Source organism: Leopardus geoffroyi, chromosome A1 (genome assembly GCF_018350155.1).
Source record: "Leopardus geoffroyi isolate Oge1 chromosome A1, O.geoffroyi_Oge1_pat1.0, whole genome shotgun sequence".
Classification (NCBI taxonomy): Eukaryota; Metazoa; Chordata; class Mammalia; order Carnivora; family Felidae; genus Leopardus; species Leopardus geoffroyi.
In genome coordinates this window covers 157,470,291-157,491,500 of record NC_059326.1, presented here as the reverse complement: position 1 = coordinate 157,491,500, position 21,210 = coordinate 157,470,291, and the positions used below count along the sequence as shown (strand labels likewise).

Here is a 21,210-nt window from a genome sequence, read left to right as displayed (position 1 = left end):
CACTTGGTGACCCCGTCCCTTGGGGTTGTCACATTCAACTGCCAGCTACCAAGGGACAACCTACAGTCGTGAATTGTAGGAGTAAGCGCTCCAAGTTCCCACTGGGGCTTTTTTGCCTTCTAAGAGTGTTCTCTGACCAGGCTGCCCCCCGCCCGGTGAAACAAAGGAAAACGAAGCTTTTCCCAAAAATGTTTTAAAACTCTACCCAGGTGACCCGGACGGTCCACATCCGTGAAAAGGGGAAAAGGGGGAGGAGGAAAACAAATGAAAGAAAAGCTCCGTCAGCCTCGGCACTGAGCAGCGGCCGCCCCTTACCCAGACGGGGCAGTCGTGGACCACCAGCTTGACATTCCCAAACGCGCTGGCCTGATACTCGGTGAACACGGGACGTGCGACCGTACTGGTGGCGTTCAGCAACAAGCTGCTTTCGTCCCCCGAGACCAGCGGGCTTCTCCCCAGGTAAGTGCGGATGAGCCCCGACGGCCGATTGTCCTGGTGAAACGCGTCCCCCTCGTTCCCGAGCGCCACGATGTGAATGGACCTACACGACAGGGAGGGGGTGAGGGGGGAGAAGAGGCGCGTGGTCAGCGCGAGGATCTCTTTAATCAGAACAGGAAGTGCGGGGGGCAGCGCGCGGCGAGGATGAGCGAAAGCCCCTCGCGCTGGGGCGCACGACACACGTTGGGGTAGAGACAATGGCAGGACCGCGACGCGTACGTACATGATCTCAAATCCAAGGGCAGGGCGGCGACTCGGAGAAAAGCGGCTCCTCGCGGCCTCTCGGGGCCAGGCGGCGGCGTATTCACCCGCAATCAGCTCATCCCCGGCCGCGTCTCCTTCGCGCGCCTCCACCGCGGTGCGGCCGACGCAGAGCGGGCCCGCGCGAGCAGGCGAGCTAGCGACCAGGGGGCCGGAGACGTGCGAGTCGGGCCGTGTGCGCGCTGCCAGCCAGTCAGGAAGTGCCCGGGAACATCCCGAGCGGCCCGCCGCTCCCCGCCTCCCCGGCCGCCGCCGCCGCCGCCAAGAGTGGCCCGGCGCCCGGGCGCTGCAGCCCCCTCTCTGCCGCGCTCCCCGGGCCGGGCAGCTGTCGCCTTCTGCTGCCGCGGCTCCTCCTTCTGGCCGAGAGTGAGTTAGGAGAAAAGCCGGGGCCTCCGCCCCCTCGGCGGGCCGGGCGGGCGGGTGCAGCACGTGCTGGCCTTGGGGGTCGAGCGGACGCGGGGGGCGCGCTCCCCGCCGGGGCCCCGGGCCCAGGCAGCGGCTGCCGGATACAAAGGAGCGACCCGCGCAAGGGCCCCGCGGAATATAAATTAATAAATACAACGCCCAAGCCGGAGAGCTCCTGATCGCCAATCCGCCTGCAGCAAGTTTGTTCAACTCGAAAGGCTGTAACCAGAGCCAGGGAAAGGGGGGTGGGGCGGTGAGGCCCCCGCTCCCTAAAGGCTGGGGGAAAAGGAGGCTGGGGAAGCTAGGCATTCAAGCCTGCTGGCCGCTCCAGCAGCCCAATTTTTTTCCCCTTTTGGCCTTGACCGAAAGTGTTTTACCACGTCTCCCGCTTTGTCATTTGTCAACATGCACTACAGCTGTTTTCTAAAATCATACTTGGGAGAAAAAAATAAAGGCAACATTCATGCTGGGGCAGAAAGAGTTCTTTGTTCACACAGCAATTAATTTGCTAATATCGCTTTTGAGGGATTATTTACTATTTCAAGCTATATTTGGCATAGTTTACCAAAAACTGCAGCTTTTCTTTTTTTTGGGTGCTGGGGTTCTTATTGTGATAACGTTAAGAAGTTACGTGTGAGGTGTTTAACATACGGATAAGCTAAATACTAGTTTACTTGGAGATTTTCCAGTACACATTAAGGCTACCTATTTAATAACTCCTTAGACCAACTGAAAACATAACGATCATGCTAATAATGCAAGGATACTTCAGATTCCTTCATGATAACTCACTGAAGTAAAGGTTATGACTGCCTCTAAAGGGCCTCGAACTATCCCAATGCAAATGAACACCCGAGTCCACTAATACCAAGAAGGGCCAGAGGTTACTGTGGGACTCAGCTTCTCCATAAACATGAAAATTCTCCAAGTGCTCTGTGTTGAAAGAGTTATTTCTCCCTTTCCTTATTTATTCATTTTGCCCTACTTTAAAATATCTTTTCTCAAGAGAGCTATTTTGAGGGTATGAGGTACTGAGGAGGGACTGAGGTACTGAGTAGGGGAGTGAAAAGACTAGGATAAGAGGCCTTTGGAATGTGAACAGCTTTTGATTATGGGCCCTTGTTGCTCAGTTGGAAGCAGTATAATATAGTTTCTCATGCTCATAGGGTATAGCAAGAGGCATTATTCATGTAGTCACTGATTTTTATTTTTACATTTTTTTTTTAATGTTTATTCATTTTTGAGAGAGAGCGAGACAGAGAAAGAAAGAGGGAAGCAGAGTGTGAGCAGGCGAGGGGCAGAGAGAGGAAGACACAGAATGTGAAGCAGGCTCGGGCTCTGAGCTGTCAGCACAGAGCCTGATGAGGGGCCAAACCCATGAACCATAAGATCATGACCTGAGCCGAAGTCAAAACGCTTAGCCGACTGAGCCACCCAGGCGCCCTATCACTGATTTTTTTTTTTTTAAATCTAGTTTCCCTTGCACTAAGTATAATTTCCCTTAGTCTTTAGAACCTAAACCATCCTGAAATATCTAAGAGTATAGGATCACCTTTTCTCTTGGGTCAATAGAAAATATATTTTGTCAATCCCTTCTGGTAACCACAGGTCAAGAACAAAGACACTAGAATGGATGAATACAGAAAGAAATTGTGGTATGTACCTGCAATGAAATATTATTTGGGATTAAAAAAGAAGGAAATCCTGTCATCTGTTACAATATGAATGAATCTTGAGGGTGTTATGCTAAATGAAATAAGCCAGTCACAGAAAGACAACTAGTGCATTATTCCATTTATGTCCGGTATCTAAGGTAGTCAGACTCTTAGAAACAGAAAGTAGAATGGTGGTTACCAGGGCCTGAGGGTAGGAGGAAATAGAGAGTTGTTCAACAAGGAGAGTTTCAGTTTTGCAAGATGAAAAAAACTCTAGAGATCTAATGCAAACAAGGTGCATATAGTTAACACTACTGTAATGTATACTTTAAAATGGTGAAGATGGTAAATTTCATGTTATATTTTTATGTTTTGTCACAGTACAAAAAAGGCGGGTGGGGATTGGGAAGTGGCAGGAAGAAGCATGCATTTTTCCTCCATTATTGAGTATGGGAGCCAGGCCCATGGTAGGTAGCATGGGAGATACGAAGATACCTAAGACTCAGGTGTTACCCTTGAGAAACCAAGTCTATAATTAATGGTCGCTACGTTGTGAATATTAATGCACCCAATCCTTTGAAAACATACTGGTTGCTTAAATAATTATAATACAAGCTTATGCATTCAGCAGCAGAGGTAGGTACAAAGTACAAGGTTAAAATTCAGTGAACATTAAGAAGAGACTGTGCCTGTGTGTCACCAGAGAAAAGTTCACAGAGGAAGTAAACAGTGGCTTGGGTCCTAACAGATGAGAAGGAATTGCTAATATGAAGAGGAGGGAGGTGGGAAGGGAGAGAGTTTTAGAAGGAATAGACAGACATCATATGAAAATCACATGCAAAGGTGTAGAGACATGGAAGATCATGGTTTGTTCAGGAAACAGAGCTGAAATTAACACTGGTGTGCAGATTCCTTTATTATAGTGGACAAAAAAGAGAGTGGTAGAGGCTTTCCAAGAGATTTCAAAAGTCAGACCTGGGAATACTAACTATAGATTGGGGGTCCCTCTGTATATACCAGAGAGCTCAGCTAGATGCTTACCAAACCCATCTTCTTTTCCAGGACCCATAGCTGAACTACATTTTCCAAAGCTTTTACATGTAGATAAGGCCATATCATTAATTATGGGTAGCAGAATATAATCCCTACTGAGCTGTTAAGAAAAGTGTGCCTTCTCTATTCTCTTTTATCCCTCTCTACTAACTGGGTGAAGCCAGGTCAATGTTGAAGCCATTGTTTGAATCTGTTGGTCTGCTGCATGGAGGAAGATTGGGTTCCTGAATGAATGGTTAGAGCAGAGCTGATTCACAGCATGCATTGTACTGAGACATGAGTGAGAAAATAGATCTTTATTGAGTTAAGCCAAACATTTTAGGGTCAATTATTATAGCAGCTAGTGTTACTTATCTTGGCTAATACAAGATCACAGATGGTCTATTTCTTGATATCGTAAAGATTCTTTTTATAATTATCTTAAGGCTACTTTTTTTAATAATTATTTTCCTCTTATTTACAATTTTTATTTGGTTTATATATTTGTAGTTTCCCTCAGTAGCATTTAATTAAAAATTTACTTTTACTGGGGTATAACAAATTGGATTATCATTAGTCCTCCAGTCTCAAGGTCATGGGGAACACACAAGCAAGCACCTCCCACCCAAACAACATGCCTCCCTATTTTTGCAGTGGAAATGCCACCATTTTCTATTCATTCTAATAGATGCTCTTATCTCCAGATACAATGTAGCCACATAAAAGCGTTAAAGTATGTGTGAGGTAACTCAGAGAGTTATTACTGGTACCCAGATCATGAATATTAATATACCAGTCTTTGAAAAATATGCTGATTCCTTAATGACTAGAGAGGAAGCAAGTGTTACTACGGGTAGGTCTGAAGAATTAGGCTTGGCATTAAGATTTTTCCAACTGTGTTTCAAAGGAACTAGTTTTCCATCTGAGGAGGTGGGGGAGAAAGATACCTAGAGAGGTCTGAGCACCACCTTCTCCCATCTCATAGTCAATCAGAGCAGTGTTATTGTCATCTAATTTTATGTTTTATTTTTTTTTTTCAGTTTATTTATTTTGAGAGAGAGCGAGCGCACAGATCATGACTTGAGCCAAAACCAAGAGTTGGACGCTCAACTGACTGAACCACCCAGGAGCCCCTGAAAGAATATATTAGAGTTTCAAGTTTATTTTCAGTAAAAAGAGGGTATTTCTAACATTAAGAGGAATAAAATTTTAAGACTGTCTAGAGCAAGGGTCTCTAAAGTGGGGTACAGAGGATGAACCTGAACCTGAAATTTGAGAATAAAGTATTTGGACTTCTATGTACAAACACATATACTTTTATCAAAATAAAGGGAAAGAAGTCAAGCTTTAATAATATTGAATGTGAGGACTGGCAGCAGCACCCCCACATGGTCCATAGGTGGACAGGCACCTGGGGTGCTCTGGGGAGAGGGTGGGAGCACAGCAACACACAGAACAGAAGGGGAGGGCTCTCTCCATTGTTCGCTTTCAACATATTGCCACATGTTGCAGTTTCTGTCTCACTAAGGGGATTTATGTAGGATATTTAAATGAACTGTTACAGCATGGACCAATGGAGATAGTGTTAATAATGCAAGAATAAGCAAACACAGTTGGCTGCGTTGACATTTCTGATGTCCTTTGGAAGCCACATTGCAAAGTAAAAAATGAATGACTTAATCGGATCTGACAAGTTGGCCATAATCATTGAAATAATAAAGAACATTTGTTTTAAGTATGAATTTACATATACTTTTGCTAACTGACTTCACCTGGTGTGTATCACAGTTAATAGATAATGATATTCTGAACTGATTACAATTAGCTAGCCATTTAAAAACTACGCATTCAAACATGAAGGCAAAACTCGGCATCTCCAGCATATTGAGTAATGTACTATTCAAGCCAATACTTTAAAGAAAATTCATATATTACAAATGCTAAAAAGCTTTGTCTGAGCTTTCATAACAATGAATGTCAAAAAGCAACATATGATAGGGAAAATAGTTTTTTTTCTTGCCAAGATGAAAATCCCTGAAATTATACATGGAACACAAATGGAAAAAAACAACTTCATTTCTTTGACAGTGAATACCTTGAGAATATGCATATGAAACACTGCTAAAGACCCAAAGACACAAGTATTGGAACAAGTTACACAATGTGGGAAGTTTACCATAAAGTTAAACTGAAAGCACAGATGTTTTTAATATGTCTCACGTTATGGTGGATAGATTCTGTTATGATAGATTCTGTTTCAGTGTGGTATTTACTACACTATGTTTTGATAATGAAATACATTTTAAAATGACATTTTTTGTGTGTGAGCCACTAAAGAAAAACTATAGTAGAGAAGATATTCTTTCTTAACTACATCTTGAAATGATGTTTTAAATAATAGTTGAATTGGTAAAAATAAAAACTGTTTTATACAAAACTTGTGTAGTGTAATCATCGATGGATTCATTGTTTTGACTAAAACTTTTAAAAAAAAAAATGAAGGGGAGGATTCCAAGCTAAGGTTATATGAGAGCATTCATGTGAAATTCATTCATGGTACATTTTATAGGAAGTTATTCCAGCAAAGAAGTTGGGGCCAGAATACACAGCACTATAAGATGTTAACAATGCAGTTAATTTTGTGCAAATGAGACTTGTAGAGAGTTTTTAAAATTTTTTCTTCATTGTGAAGTATAACACCTGTACACAGAAAATTGCATAAAAATCATCACAAATTAATAATTATAAAATAAACTTTCCTAAACATCTCCCAAGTCAGAAAATAGGGTATTATCAACATTCATGCAAGGGTACAGGCATGTGCAGACACACACACACACACACACACACGCACACACACACACACACACACCTGGTGCCCGCCCCCTTCCCCCGCCCCAGTTACAGTTATCTTTTCTTCCTTAGAGATAATCATCACCTGACTTTTGTGATGATTATTTATTTTTCTATATAGCTTTACTACATGTGCATCCCTAAGCAAACATTTTAATTTTGCTTCTTTTTGAACTTTTTATAAGTGGCATCACACTGTATATACTCTTTTGTGTCTTGATTCTTATGATCATCATCATTTGTCAGATTCATTCTTGTGAATGTAGCTGTGGTTTGTTCCTTTCATTCATTTTTATTGCTGAATAACATCCAATGGATATATACACAACCATTTACTTTTCCATCCCATTGTAGATGCATATGTGGGTTATTTGTAGTTTTTGCCTATTACAAACAAAGCCTCAAGTACCACTCTTATTAAATATAGTGGGTATGCTATGTCACAGGGTATGTGTATGTCCAACTTTAATAGATAATACCCAACTGATTTCAAAAATCATTTAATTATTACACTCTTAACTTCAGGGCATGAGAATTCTCCCCTTAATCCTTTATATACTTGAGTATACTTACTATATGTCAGATATGATAGTAAGTGTTTTACTATCATTGACTTATTTACTACTTATTAATATTTAATATCCTCCCTGTTGAGTACATGTCTTACTATCCTAATTTACAGGAGAGAAAATTGAGGCACAGAAAGAGGCTAAGTAACTTGCCCACAGTTATACAAACAATGAGTTGGGATTCCAACTTAGTAGACTGGCTCCAGAGTCTATGCCCTTACCCACTACACTGTGTTGATATATGAAAATACTTCCTTCATTATGTAATTTTTGTGAAGGAAAAGATTGCATGTAACCTATAAAAATGCATATATTATAGGCTTTTTTAACCTAGCTAAACATTTTCCAAATAAAATTTCCATGGGTTTTGAAGCCATTTGTTAAAAATATAAACATTTACAACATCTTCTGATTAGAGTGTAGAAACAAATGAGTAACATTAGGCAAGTTGGAAATGTATGTATCTAATATCATTAGATATTAACAAAAATCTTTACATAAAAAGTGGGGCTGAAAAATAAGTATTATGATTTAGTAAGTCAGCTAAGGAAGCAGTTCTTCCATTCAAATTCATTTATCTTCATGAGGTCTTTTCAGAGAAACTTGAAGTAAACAAAACGTAAAAGCAGACATCTACATTGCTGTATCACAAAGAGTTTAACTAAGAGTTAAGAAAAATACTGAATTATTGTTCTCTAAAAAGCTCTAACAGTAACATTTTAAAGAAAATGTATTTTGTGTTATTGTTAATACAGTTTGAAATTATTTAAAATATAATTTGCTTCATCTTTATTTCATCTATTGATATCTTTATTTCTGTATGTTTTATTGTATTCATTATATATTAACAGGAATATATGCATGTAATTTATAAAGATATTGAGAGTGTGTGCAAAATTCTTTCTTATCGGGTACTCAGTCAAAAAAAGTTTGGAGACTACAGATCTGGTAGCTAGGGCTGTGCTCTAGAGAGCAAGCTTAGGAAAACACCGTAGTGGAGTCCTGTGCTGTTGAATAGGGCATCAGGTCTGACTGCTGGGGTGAGAGAGGCAGGGAGAGAGGAAAGAAAGAGGAGATAGGAGGAGGCAACACAGATAAACTGCCGACCTACGTGCCTAGAAACCTGCCTGGTAAAAAATGTATTTATATTGTATTAACTTATCTAATGAGAGATAAAGCTTGCAAATTCACACAAAAATCATAAAATTCAAGATTAGCATCTTTTTGTTTTTACAACAAGAGCATGCATGTACTTCACATAGAATTACCTAAGCAGAGTCACATGCCAAGGTCAGTAACCATACAGTCAGTCATGAGAAAAGTTGACTTTATTCATTTTATTACTTGGGTAATTCTTCCCAGAGAAGTAGCTGACAGTTTATTACTTCTTTCTTCTAGTGGATTTCTTCTAAACTGCAAGGCTGCAATGCTGTCAATTCTGTTTGGAGAAGCCAAGGTGAAAATCCAGAATCTAACTACCGTAAACTCTTTCAGAAAAGGGGTAAAATGTGCATTTGTTTGTTTGAATTTATATTAGCCACCCACCTCTATCATTGTGTGCAATCGTGTTTTTCAAACAATCGTTCTGCTTTCCAGTTAAAATGTTACTTAAAAATACCAGAACATATGTTCCTTTGAACCAGGACTGCTTGTTGCTACCAGCATTTTTCAAAGGATTGAACTTCAAAGAAATCAGGTTGTTCAGCTTCAATATGCCTGCTCTGTTATTTAGTCCTTGAAAAATATATATACAAGTATCTTTATCAAACATTATTGATTGTATCATTTACTTATGCATAATATTTGTGAATATTTCCATTTGTAGCTATACAGAAATATATCTAATATAAATATTAGATTTAAATGGTGTAACACTCTGCTGATAGACCTTTGTGAAAATCTTAAATACATGAAAAGATAGATTTTTTCAATATTACTATAATCTGGCTCTACTGTTAACTGTACTAAAAGTTGTGCTGTTTACAATGGTAGATTCCTCGTAAGTCTTCCCCATCTCTTATATTCCTTCTACTTGCCATCTCTGCTATGCATCTGTGCTACGACCATCCATTGGGCATTATCCCAACTGGGCATTTTACAAGGCTGCTTTGAAATGTTCTCTTTTTTGTTTTCTCTTTTATGTTTACTTTGAGACCCAGGGAGAGCATGCACAGTGTTGGTGGGGGAGGGGCAGAGATAAAGGGAGAGAGAGAACGCCAAGCAGGCTCCGTGGTGCAGAGCCTGATGAGGGGCTCATTCCCAGGAACCCCAAGCTCATGACCTGAACCAAAATCAAGAGTTGGAGGCTTAACTGACTGAGCCACCCAGGTGCCCCCTCCTTTTTCATTTAATGGCAAGAACAAACCAATTCACCTCACTTCTGCCCTCATACAATACTTCTGATCCTTATTTTTCTCACCTTGCTTTTTACTTTTTACACCCAACTCTATAATCTTGTCTGCAATGAAAAACTATTTTACAGTGAACAATTGAAATTTTCTTAGAAGCTTTTTTTTTTTCTCTAAGAAATGCCCAGCTGGTTAACAGCTTGTATCCTTGGAGAATAGTCCTTTGGCATTCAAACATCACCTAACTCAGGCATTTAAAACTTTCAGTTTATCTTAAGGGCATTTTTTTTTCTCTTCCTTTTGTTTTTCACCTTATCCCGAGATCCCCTGGGCATATTCTTACTGACAGTGATCTCCATGGTCCTCTTTAGAGCCCATTCAATGTTTTAAATCTTAATCTGAGACTTCAGTATTATTATTTTTTATTGCTATTCTCACTACTCATCTTCAAATTAAAATATCTGGACTTCCATAGTTATTATTATCTTTCCAGTTATACTACCAGTTTCTTTCCCTGCTATAGCCAGATCCAAACTCCATTCCCAACTGGTAACTTTCCCCTATTCCTACAAGGCCGATACTATTTCTGCTAATGAAGAGGCTTGTCCAGTGTTCTTTCTCAAGATGTTCGGTGTAACAAGCTCCTTCCAGTTTTAGGACCAGGGTGGGACAAGAGCAATTCAATCTACATTAAAAGATTCAGCATCTTCATTCAAAAGTGTCTAGACTTTTCTCAGTGAAGTGGTAAGTAGCAGAAACAAAGCAAAGATGCTTTTGGACTCATCCCAGTGTCAATTAGATCTTCTCAAAGTTTCCACTGAAATATTCCCCTAAAGAGAGGAACTTGAGCAATACCCCTTACCATGCCCACACCTAAATCCCCATCCAGGCTGCAGCATAAGTTCCCCACTGCAAGCCCAGGGCTTTAAGTTCTCAAGTTTTGTCTTTTCAGTCATAGTATATTCTTGCTGATTTAATATAAAAATAAAGATTAAATTACTTACCAGCAGGTAAAATTAAAGGGTGTGCATATTTATACTGTGATGTTTCCCCCCCACCACCACATATTTTGCTTTATTACCAAATTGGCAAATCATAAGAACTCATGAAATTCTGAAAGGCAAGAAAACTCTTCTTTCTAGTGAAATCTAGCAAGACATGACATTTTACTGAACTGGTTAGGTAGCAACTACCTTTTTATAGGTGAACAGAAACGAAAGGATCATCGGTATTTGTTATTGGAATGGTTGCCATGTAGGACAAAAATCCTGTTTTTACTGGTCATTATGTCCAACTCTTCAGAGTAGTGGGAAAAGTTTATGATTCTGTGAACAAGAAGAATGAGACACTCAGAAACGTGCAACTCTGCCATAACACAAGAAGCAATGAAGTAGAGAATACAAACAAAACAAAGCAGACACACACAAAAAAAGCAGTTTGCTTTGTTTTGTTTTGTTACAAGCATTTTAGTTCTCACTGGCTGTAGCCTTAAATGAAACAGTCTGTTACTAGGTCACTACCCATGAACAGTCACAAATTATATACACTGTTAATAACTCCCCACGCTAGACTCTAGAATTAGGAGACACCTTCAGCCACTGGGTTTTATTAACTCACTATGATTTCTAATACATGACTTAGTCCTGTTGCATTAACTGTGATTACAAGGATGTTTTGCTTACAACTCAGTCATGGTCTCAAAGCTTTTTATTGCAGGAGCTAAAAATGATGTAAATACAGTTGCTGTTCTAAACAACTGAGTTAGAAGTGTCACAGGGAGAGGCCAGCTGGGCTGCTCAGGCTGGCCTCAGGATGACATTGCCTCAGTCAAGTCACATTTTCCAGGGCTCATTCCTCAGTTTTGCAAGTCCAGAAACTTAATTTTGTCAGGGTGCCCAGAGCTGATCCTACTCAATGGATGAGTTTGTGCTAACTCAGTGCACAAGAAGCCAGTGTATAACCTAGATTTGCTCATTTATAATGAGAAGGGTAACTATTAAAGGGCCCAGAAACTTATGATATGTGGCCAACACCTTCTTTTCCCTGTAGGGAAGTCTACATGGGAAGCCCACTATTATCCTTTCAGTTCAACAAACGTTTTGTTTTGTTTTTTAAGAGAGAGAGAGAGAGAGAGAGAGAGAGAAGCAGGGGAGAGAGGCAGAGGGGGAGAGAGAGAAAGAGAGAGAAAGAAAGAGAATCTTAAGCTAGCTCCATGCCCAGCGCAGAGCCTGACACTGGGCTCTATCTCGGGACCCTCGGATCAAGACTGATCCAAAATCAAGAGTAAGACACTCAACCAACTGAACTACCCAGGTGCCTCTCAACAAGCATTTATTAGGCATCTAAGGTATAGGTCATTTTGATCCCAAGGATGTTTTGCATATATAAATAAATGGATTAATTGGAATTAAGCCAGCAAGTGGAAATTTGTGCCAATTTAAAACTTGCTCAATCTTCTACAGTTCTGTCTTCTGATTGGCAGATTCAGGCTTAGGAGAGACTAAGGTCTATCCACATGATGGGATTACCCACAAAGATCATCCAACAGCCACATTTACAAAGCCATCTTCTAAATATGGTTCTTAACCTAGAGCTTCAAAGGAATCTAATAGCCCACGGAACAAGTATGCAAACAACTGTACTAAATGCACCTGTGTTCTTTACTTCTAGATTCTCATATCAGGGAAAACTTGGTATCTTCTAAACTTCTAAAACTTAGAATCTTCCAGAGCCAACCTGGGCAATTGGGACTATCAATACCACCTGTTAATCAATATTAGGGCATTTCTAGAGTGAATTCTTCCTGAATTTTACAGCCACTTTAACCGGATATCCTCCTTGCTACAGGCCCAGCTATAATGTGTCCTGGTCACCTAGATTTGCCCATGCATTTTCCTGCAAAACTTTTCTAGTTTACTTTCTGTAATTCCAATTGGGGTAGAGGGGAGAACCAGACCATTATTCCTTTATCCTCCTGAAGAACTGTTCTTCTGATCCAAAGAGCCATTTGCTATACTTCCTTCTATCTTTCCTCTTGCTGTCATTTAGCAACCTCCCACTCAACCACCAACCTCCACCTCATACATTGTTCACTATTTTTCTCTCTGCTCCAAATATGTTCATGATCCCCCATGATGTCAATGTCCACATGAATTACTCTTTCAACTTCTTAGCCTCTCTTCTTTAGTGACCTTCACCTCCACTCCACTTTATCCCTCCTTTTCAATGTCCTGTCCCTAGGCATTATCACTACCCACAACTGCTCCACACCTACAACAACACATTCAGATATTCCACAACCTGGACACGCAACCTTCATCCTTCCATTTCCATCATTCAGTTGCTCCCTGCTCATGCTCTCATACAATATCCAAACCCTTGACCCTTACATGTTCTCCTTCTCTGATAGCCCTCTTCTGTCTTTAGTTCCCACCCTATCCATTTGAAATCCCATGGTGCATCTCTTTGTGTTTAGCCTCACATCCCTTGTTCTGTAGTCCTTCAGTCCAAAACTCCAACCCTGGATCAATCCAGCTGTCTGATTTTTTCTATACCCATATTTTGATGGCTAAATCTTACTATAGAAAGTCATCATGCAGATTGGTGGTGCTACAAATTCACAGTCTCCAACTTCAATTGAACACTGGGTATTTCTTGCCAAATGTGGTTATTGCTCTTATTCTCCGGAGTGGTTCAAGCCTTCTCACTGTCTTCTGTCTCAGACTTTGACATCTCCTCCCTCCTTATCTTCCCTAATGTTTTCTGTCCCAGAGAAAAAGGAAGCATCATGGGGTGCCTGGGTGGCTCAGTCGGTTAACTGTTGAACTCTTGATTTCGGCTCAGGTCATGATCTCACAGTCGTGAAATTGAGCCTTGAATTGGGCTCCACACTGGGCATGGAGCCTGCTTAAGATTCTCTCTCTCCCTCTCCCTCTTCCCCTCCCCTGCTTGTGCTCTTTCTCTCTCAAAAGAAAGAGAAAAGAAAGGAAAAAAGAAAAGAGAAGAAAAGGGAGGAAAGGAAAGGAAAGAAAAGGAAAGGAAAGGAAAGGAAAGGAAAGGAAAGGAAAGGAAAGGGGAAAGGGGAAAGGGAAAGGGAAAGGGAAAGGGAAAGAAAAGAAAAGAAAAGAAAAGAAAAGAAAAGAAAAGAAAAGAAAAGAAAAGAAAAGACAAAGGAAGCATCAGATGGGGAACTACCCTCAGCTTCCCACTACTAAGCCAACAAATCTACATGTCACCACATACATCCTTTTCTTTGCCCTTCAGTTACCGTGCAATAGATTCCCTCATCTTATTTAAGGCTGGTATACCAGCCTCTGGTAGTGCTGTGTGTGCTTCCCCTTTTGACACTGGAGGAACTGCACTCCATCTGTTTCCCCTTTCTTCTCTGGTGTCTTCGACATTTACCTCTCTGCTATTCAATACTGTCAGTATTTAAACATGTCTGAGTCTCTAGTTACTATTTTTTCTTCCCCATTTGGCTCAAAGCAACTTTTTTTTTTTTTTTAAAGAAAATATCTTTTAGTCCTGGGTTATTTAATTACTTCACTTGTCAGGACTTGTATGCTTATCTATAGCAAATTTCTAGTGTTTTCAACAGACCATTTTAAATGCTGCAAACTTGCTTACCTGGAAAATGGTTAGGACTTAAAACTCAAGTATTATACAAGTTTTTATTATTGTAAATTATGAAATATACAACAGCACATGTTTTAATGAATAATTATAAAACAAATACCCATTTAACCATCATTCAGGTGAGGAAATGCCCCAACCTATGCATCCCTTCTAGATACTTTCTCACACTTCTACAGGTGACCACCAATCTGAATTTTATGGTAACAGTTTCCCAGCTTTTCCTTATAAAGTTTAACTCTTTCTTTGCCTGCTCAGGCCCACTCTTCTCACTTCTCCACCCTGCTCTATATACAGGGAAGCTAGCTTGTATGAACTGTATCAACAAGCTCCATTGGCCTCTGGCTTCCACTTGCATTTATCAACAGGGAGATCAGATGGAGTGGAATGAAATAGGATATTTTCCTCCCCTGCCTCCTCTCCTGGAGAGTCTCCCCAAGGGCTAGCTGGGTTGGTTTTATTACTAACTGTGTTCACCAGGGTTAGGCAGAGAAACAGAATCAACATGGGGTGTGTGTGTGTGTGTGTGTTTATATACATAATAGTGTTATACATCCTGAACTGACATAAATGTCATATATATATATATATATATGTCATATATATGTATGCATATATGACATACATATATATGAGGGAGAAGGAGAGAGAGAGAGAGAGAGATTTATTTTAAAGAATTGGCCCATACAATTGTGGAGGTTTGGTGAATCAAAAATCTGTGTGGTAGGTCAGCAGGCTTGAGACCTGGGGAAGAGTTGCAGTTCAAGCCCAAAGACTGCTGGCAGAATTCCTTCTTGCTTGAGGGAAGTCAGTCTGTTCTATTAAGGCCTTCAATTGATTGGATGAGGCCTACCCATATTATGGAGGTAATCTGCTTTACTCAAAATGCACTTATATAAATGTTAATCTAGAATGAATAAGTCACGGGAGTAAAAGGCACAGCATAGGGAATATAGTCAATGATATTATAATCATGTTGTATGGCGACGGATGGTAACTACACTTGTGGTGAACATAACATAACATAGAGAAGATGAATCACTATGCTGTACACCTGAAACTAATGTAACATTGTGTGTCAACTGTACTAAAAAATGTGTTTAATAAATGTTAATTACATATTTTAAAACACCTTCACAGAAATCTAGAATAAGTTTGACAAATGTCTGGACACCATGGCCCAGTCCAGTTGGTATACAAAATTAAACATCACAACAACCAAAGGTCATTGTTCCTGTGAGACTTAACTCTTCATGCAACTCTCTCCCTCTGCGTTCAATCTGCTTACCCCTTGACATCTAAGGATAGTTATGCCTCCTGCTCTTATTGGACTAGGACACTGTACCATTCCTTATAGCTTTTCCCAAACCCTTCCCACACCTTTTATTAAACAATCTTCACTTGCCTAGCTTGAGAATATCAATACACTACCCAAGTGTGTAATCCTAGAAAATAGAGGTGCCTGCTTTAGAACTTGATGGTGTGTGTATTCTGTTGTGTCATGCTTCCTTTGTTCAATGGTATTTACAGAAGTTTCACCCATATTGTTACATATGACAACAGTTCATTTATTTTCAGTACTGTATAGAGTTCAAATACATGGATGTATCAGTATTTATATATCCATTCTAGGGTTAATGAATTTATGCATTGTTTCCAGTTTGGGGCTATCATAAACAATACTGCTATGACTATTCTTTACATATGTGTCTTTCCCTGTCCCTCTGCCCCTCCTCCCCCCGTGCACCTGCATATGCTCCCACTCTCTCAAAAACTAAAAAAATAATAAAAATAAATAAAAGTAAGTCCTTTAAGTTCTTTTTTTTTAATTTTTTTTAACGTTTATTTATTTTTTGAGACAGAGCATGAACAGGGGAGGGGCAGAGAGAGAGGGAGACACAGAATCTGAAACAGGCTCCAGGCTCTGAGCTGTCAGCACAGAGCCCGACGCGGGGCTTGAACTCACGGACCGTGAGATCATGACCTGAGCCGAAGTCCGACGCTTAACCGACCAAGCCACCCAGGCGCCCCTAAGTTCTTTAAAACCTTTAAAGGTCAGCTGGTAATAATGTTTGTGAAGTAAATTTCTCTAATATAATTTCACAAAGGAAAATTAATTTCTGCTTTAAACAGGCTATGTTTCCACTAAAAGAATTTATACATTTTATAATATGCAAGCATGTAAAAATATTGCATTCAGGGGTTGCAAATGAAAAAAAAAAAAAAAAAAAAAGAACTGAGCAATTTAGAGAATAATGAATGCTATTTCCAAGACTAAAACATTCAGATCTCTGCCAAACTCTTTCACTTCTACAAAAGTAAGTTTTAGTAAGACTGTATCTCTGTGTGTGTTTCTGTGGTGTGGTGTGTTTATGTGTATCTATTGTGTGAGAGACTGTCTCGTGTCCGTGTGTCTGTGTTTCTGTGTGCATGTCTGTCTGTGCGTTTTTATGTATCTGTGGTATCTTGGGGGCAGGATAGAGAAGGTGGGATTTTAGTGGTATAAAAGAAAGGAAGGAATCCATTTCTGTTGGAACCCATCTTCCATTGGATAAGAAAAGAATAAAATACATTTATTTTTATTACCAAAAAACCCTTGACAATAGGTGAAATAATTGAATAATTTTATGTCTGTAAGTTTTAGACATTTTAATAAAACTTTATCACAAAAGAAATCCATGTCCATTGTTGTATAAGTTTCACATAAACACATCTGACCACCCATTAATAACCACTTTATATCCTTCCAGATATTTTGATGTATATATACATACATATTTTTGCAAAATGGGATTACTGTCAATAAACCTTTTCTTAGCAATATGACATGAAGTCAACAAATACTTGTTAATTCTATTCCTAAACCATAGCAGAGTACAGGATATATGGAAAAAATTAAGAAAATATCTGTTAAATAAATGGATGAATCCTTTATGGTTGTCTTTGGTAATATTTTTCCCGTTGGCATGTTTATATATTTATGAATTCCATATGAAGTGAGGATTTTAGGCCTTTGTTTTTTATGTAACAAATGCTGTTTCCCCCTATTTACACTTAATTTTAATTTTCCTCTTCCAAAAGAATAGAAAGTAACATTTGAACATATAGCTTAATCTCACTGAATAAAAAAGTCACCTGATTTAAATCAAATGGGGCTTCACTGCAACTTTTAAAGAAATAAATGAAGCAAATGCAACAGATGAGAGCAAAGTGCTGACTGCTCCTCACTAGAGGTTCTGCTCTATTTAAATAAAGATGTGGGAGTGATTTGTAGATAGTAGTGCAGAATATGCCAAAAAGCAGTACATTTTTGAGTCAGAATGTCTTGGTTCTTATCCCACTTGTGCCCTTCAGCAGCTGGGTGATAAGGGAAAAATCACTTAATGCCTCTAAGTATCTGTAAGCAAATGGTCTCTAAGTAGTATTCCATCCCTTAAAGATTATTTCCAGAATAGATACTTATTCTTAAATATGAAACAAAATATATCTAAACCCCCAAATCAGGCTTAGTTTCTCTGCCATAAATTTGATGGTAACATGAGAATATATATATGTATATTATCCTGTTTTATTTTCGCCATAATTATTTTTAAATACCTGTGTTTTTTTGAGTTATGTTTAATACTTCTTGCAGAGAAGGTTTTGTTTTGTTTTCTTTTCTTTTTCTCTCTGTTGGCAGAGTTGGTAGAGAGTCAACTCTGTTGACTAAAAGCAAGTATTTTGTGTTCTTAATTTCTCCCTTGAGAGAATCTTGGTATCACAAAATGGAACTATTAGTACAGTTGTAAATGGAACAAGCTACTGAATGATCCTTTAAATATACTCCATTAACTTTAGTTCAGTAAAAGTAACATCTTGGGGTATTTTAGTCCACTGTGTTTTGTTGTTTGTTTTTTTTTTTTTAAAACTAGGATATTATTAAATTAGAAACCTAATTTTACTATAGGCATTATTTATCTCCATTTTATAGATGAGGAAACCCAGAGTCTAGGAGATTAACAATGTGTCCCATTTTTTAAAGTAGGAGAGCTAAGACATGAACACAGGTTAGCCTGGCTCCAATCACTCTGAAAACACCATTCTCCTAAATATATATACATCCTGTCCATTCATGGAAACGTGCCCAGCTGAACCTCAGCCTGGCAAAAATAAATGCTGAATAGTTATTGTAACCACTTTATTACAGGAGAACTCAGTGGTGTGCAAGCTGAAAGTAACAATCTCCTTTCTCCAGCTGTCCTTCAAATTTGCACTGTTCCAACTCTCTGTGCTCCACCTTCACTATCTTGAAACCCCGGGTAGATTTTATAGTTCTGTGCTGGCTCTCATGTAATAAATGAAGTTTTAGTACCTAGAGTCCAGTCTGGGGTAATAATCCAAACACTAATCTCATTCCATTTAAAACTTTCCTTTCCTAGTTGAGTTTTGCTGGGGGTTGGAGGGTGGGGGCGGAAAGCTCTTACTTAACTATGTGGTTGTAACTAGCTTTGGTGCCCTCGGGAACCACAAATAGTCAAAGGTGACTGTGCTATATGGAACCCTACTGGTAACCTCCTATTGCATTTCTATCTGGTTTACCATTCTGAGAAGCCCATGGGCTTCTAGCAGCCTTCCTCCCTCACACTGCCCCTTCAGGTGGAGTCTATTTTGTGGAGATGTTAGGCTGGGTCCCTCCACAGGTGCCCATATCTAATCCACAGCTTGCTCCCAAATAGCCTTCCCTTTCTTTCCTCTTGAATAGAACGTGCCCATTTCATTCCAGCTCCACTGGTTTTGCCTACTTGCCTTTCCCACCTTTCTTCCTCTCTGTCAATTGAAATGTAATTCCAGTTAATCTCAACACACTCCCTTCCCCATGAAGCTTTTCCAGATTTACCTACTCCTACAATGGTTTTCCCAGTTTGAAGTCCTGAGCACTACAGTCTGTCCAAAAAAAAAAAAAAAAAAAAGGCAATTTTACCTAAGAATATCTTGGATGAAGCAATAAAAATGATCAATTTTATTAAATATTGACCCTTGGATATATGTCATTTTAATATTGTGTGTGAGTTAACAGGAAGTATGCATAAAGCCCTTCTGCTGCATACTGAAATACATGATTGCCTCAAGGAAAAACTAATAGTATACTTGTCTTGACCTGTGACTTGAATTAGTGACTTTTTCCATAGAATATAATTTTCACTTGAAAGAACACCTGACAGAAACCATGGTTATATAGCATTGAGTGTTTGCCAGGGTATTTTCTAAAAAATGAACGAAGGTTGTCATTTCAAGGAAAACAAGTGACAGTGTTTAATGCCAAAGATAAATTTAGAACAAAAATTAGAATTTGGGAAAACTTACATCTGGCACCATAAGTTTGACAACTTGTGGTGGTTATGTAGCTATGTCCCAATATTCTTTGATCCAGTTCTCCTCAAGACGCAGGGCTTAGTTTCCCAACCATTGGTTGTGGGCTCAGCCATTTCTACTAAATAGAATATGGCTGAAGTGATGAGCTGTCATATTGAGATTAGGTTATAAAATGACTATGCTTCTGTCTTAGGTGAGCTCTTTTATATTCATATTCTCTCTCTCTCTCTCTGTCTCTCATCACTCATCTAGGACAAGCTGTCAGGTTGTGAGGTAGCCCTGGGAGAAGAAAGCCAACTGCTACACCTTGAAAACACTCAAGCAGCCTATGGAAAGCTTCCCTTGGCAAGGAACCGAGGCTTGCAAGCAACCATGTGAGTAAACTTGGAAGTGGATCCTCTGAAGCCTGCCAAATGGCACATGAGTCAGTTTGGAAGTAGTCTGCCTCTCAGTTTAGCCTTGAAATGACTGCAGCCCAGCCAACAGCTTGATTGCAACCTTTTGAAAGACCCCGAACTGGAACCACTCAGCTAAGCCACTCTGGATTCCTGACCCACAGAAACTGTGAAATAGTTAAAATTTATTGTTCTAAGTTGCTAAGTTTGAGTAATTTGCTATGCAATAATAGATGATACTATAGCTTCCCCAAACTTAAAGACTTTTCTGATAAGAGCAGTGGTAATATTAACAAAAAGGGTTTTTTTTTCGGGGGGAGAGGGGAGAATAGAGGAATACCGGGAAATTGTTGAGTGATGAAACATGTCAATGGAAGGTCTACATAAATCAGAGGACCAATATTATCCAAATGATCAATGCATGGTGCTACAAAATCATGCATTAATAAAAGATCCAGTCAAAGCACACAACAGACCAATAAATTTAAATGTAACAAAGTATATGATTTCTATGTTGCAACTAACCCTTAGGAAACTACCACCTATTGAATGCTGATACAGGATCAAAGAAGACTGTCCACACTTATCAGCAAAGAGTATTAACACACTCCTTCCTTGTACAACTACATATCTGTCTAAGGCTGAAATTTCCTCATGTATTTCAACCAAAATAGTGTACTGTAACAGATTAAATTCAGAGGCAGATTTGAGAAGCCAGATGTTTTCCATAAAATTAGACATGTGAGAGATTTGCAAAAACATAAACAATATCACTCATCTCACTACGTGTTTTATTTTGAAAAATGTAGTGATTTTTCATGAAAAGATTGTTATTGTTATTTTAAAAGAAACTGTATTAGTTGTATACTGCTGTATCACAAGTCATGCCAAAATTTAGTGGCTTCACAGTATTTATTTCTTTTCTCACCATTTCTGTGTGTCAGGAATCCAGGTGCAGCTTCTTTGGGTTCCTCTGGCTCGAGGTCTCTCCCCAAGTTACCTACATTCAAGGTGTCCGCAGAGCTGCAGTCATCTTAAGGCCTGCCTGGGGCAGGATCAGCTGCTCAGCACACTTACATGGCTGTCAGCAGGACCCAGTTCCACACTGCTGTCGATCAGAGACATCAGTTCCTTGCTATATCAGTCTCTCCACAGGAAAGTCACAACATGGCAGCTGGCTTCCCTCAAAGAGAGAGAGAGAGAGAGAGAG

The 21,210-nt window shown here is 39.5% G+C and overlaps 1 protein-coding gene and 2 long non-coding RNA genes across 4 annotated transcripts in view; 1 reads left to right on the top strand and 2 right to left on the bottom strand.

Annotated features, from left to right (window-relative positions):
- Nucleotides 1-1,488, bottom strand: part of RHOBTB3 (Rho related BTB domain containing 3) — a 54,392-nt gene extending 52,904 nt beyond the window's left edge. For both annotated transcript variants that reach the window (XM_045498630.1, XM_045498640.1), the window contains exons 1-2: nucleotides 722-1,488; nucleotides 316-541 (exon numbers count right to left, since the gene is read on the bottom strand). In XM_045498630.1, coding sequence (XP_045354586.1) covers nucleotides 316-541; nucleotides 722-1,473 — 978 coding nt within the window. In that variant the 5' untranslated portion in view covers nucleotides 1,474-1,488. The remainder of the gene's footprint in view (nucleotides 1-315; nucleotides 542-721) is intronic.
- Nucleotides 351-19,915, top strand: LOC123608566. Its single transcript, XR_006717309.1, has 3 exons — nucleotides 351-459; nucleotides 8,672-8,729; nucleotides 19,858-19,915. It is a non-coding gene; the product is annotated as an uncharacterized LOC123608566 (long non-coding RNA).
- Nucleotides 10,769-21,140, bottom strand: LOC123608562. Its single transcript, XR_006717306.1, has 2 exons — nucleotides 20,929-21,140; nucleotides 10,769-10,946 (listed from the first exon to the last, which is right to left on the bottom strand). It is a non-coding gene; the product is annotated as an uncharacterized LOC123608562 (long non-coding RNA).
- Nucleotides 21,141-21,210: the final 70 nt, after the last annotated feature.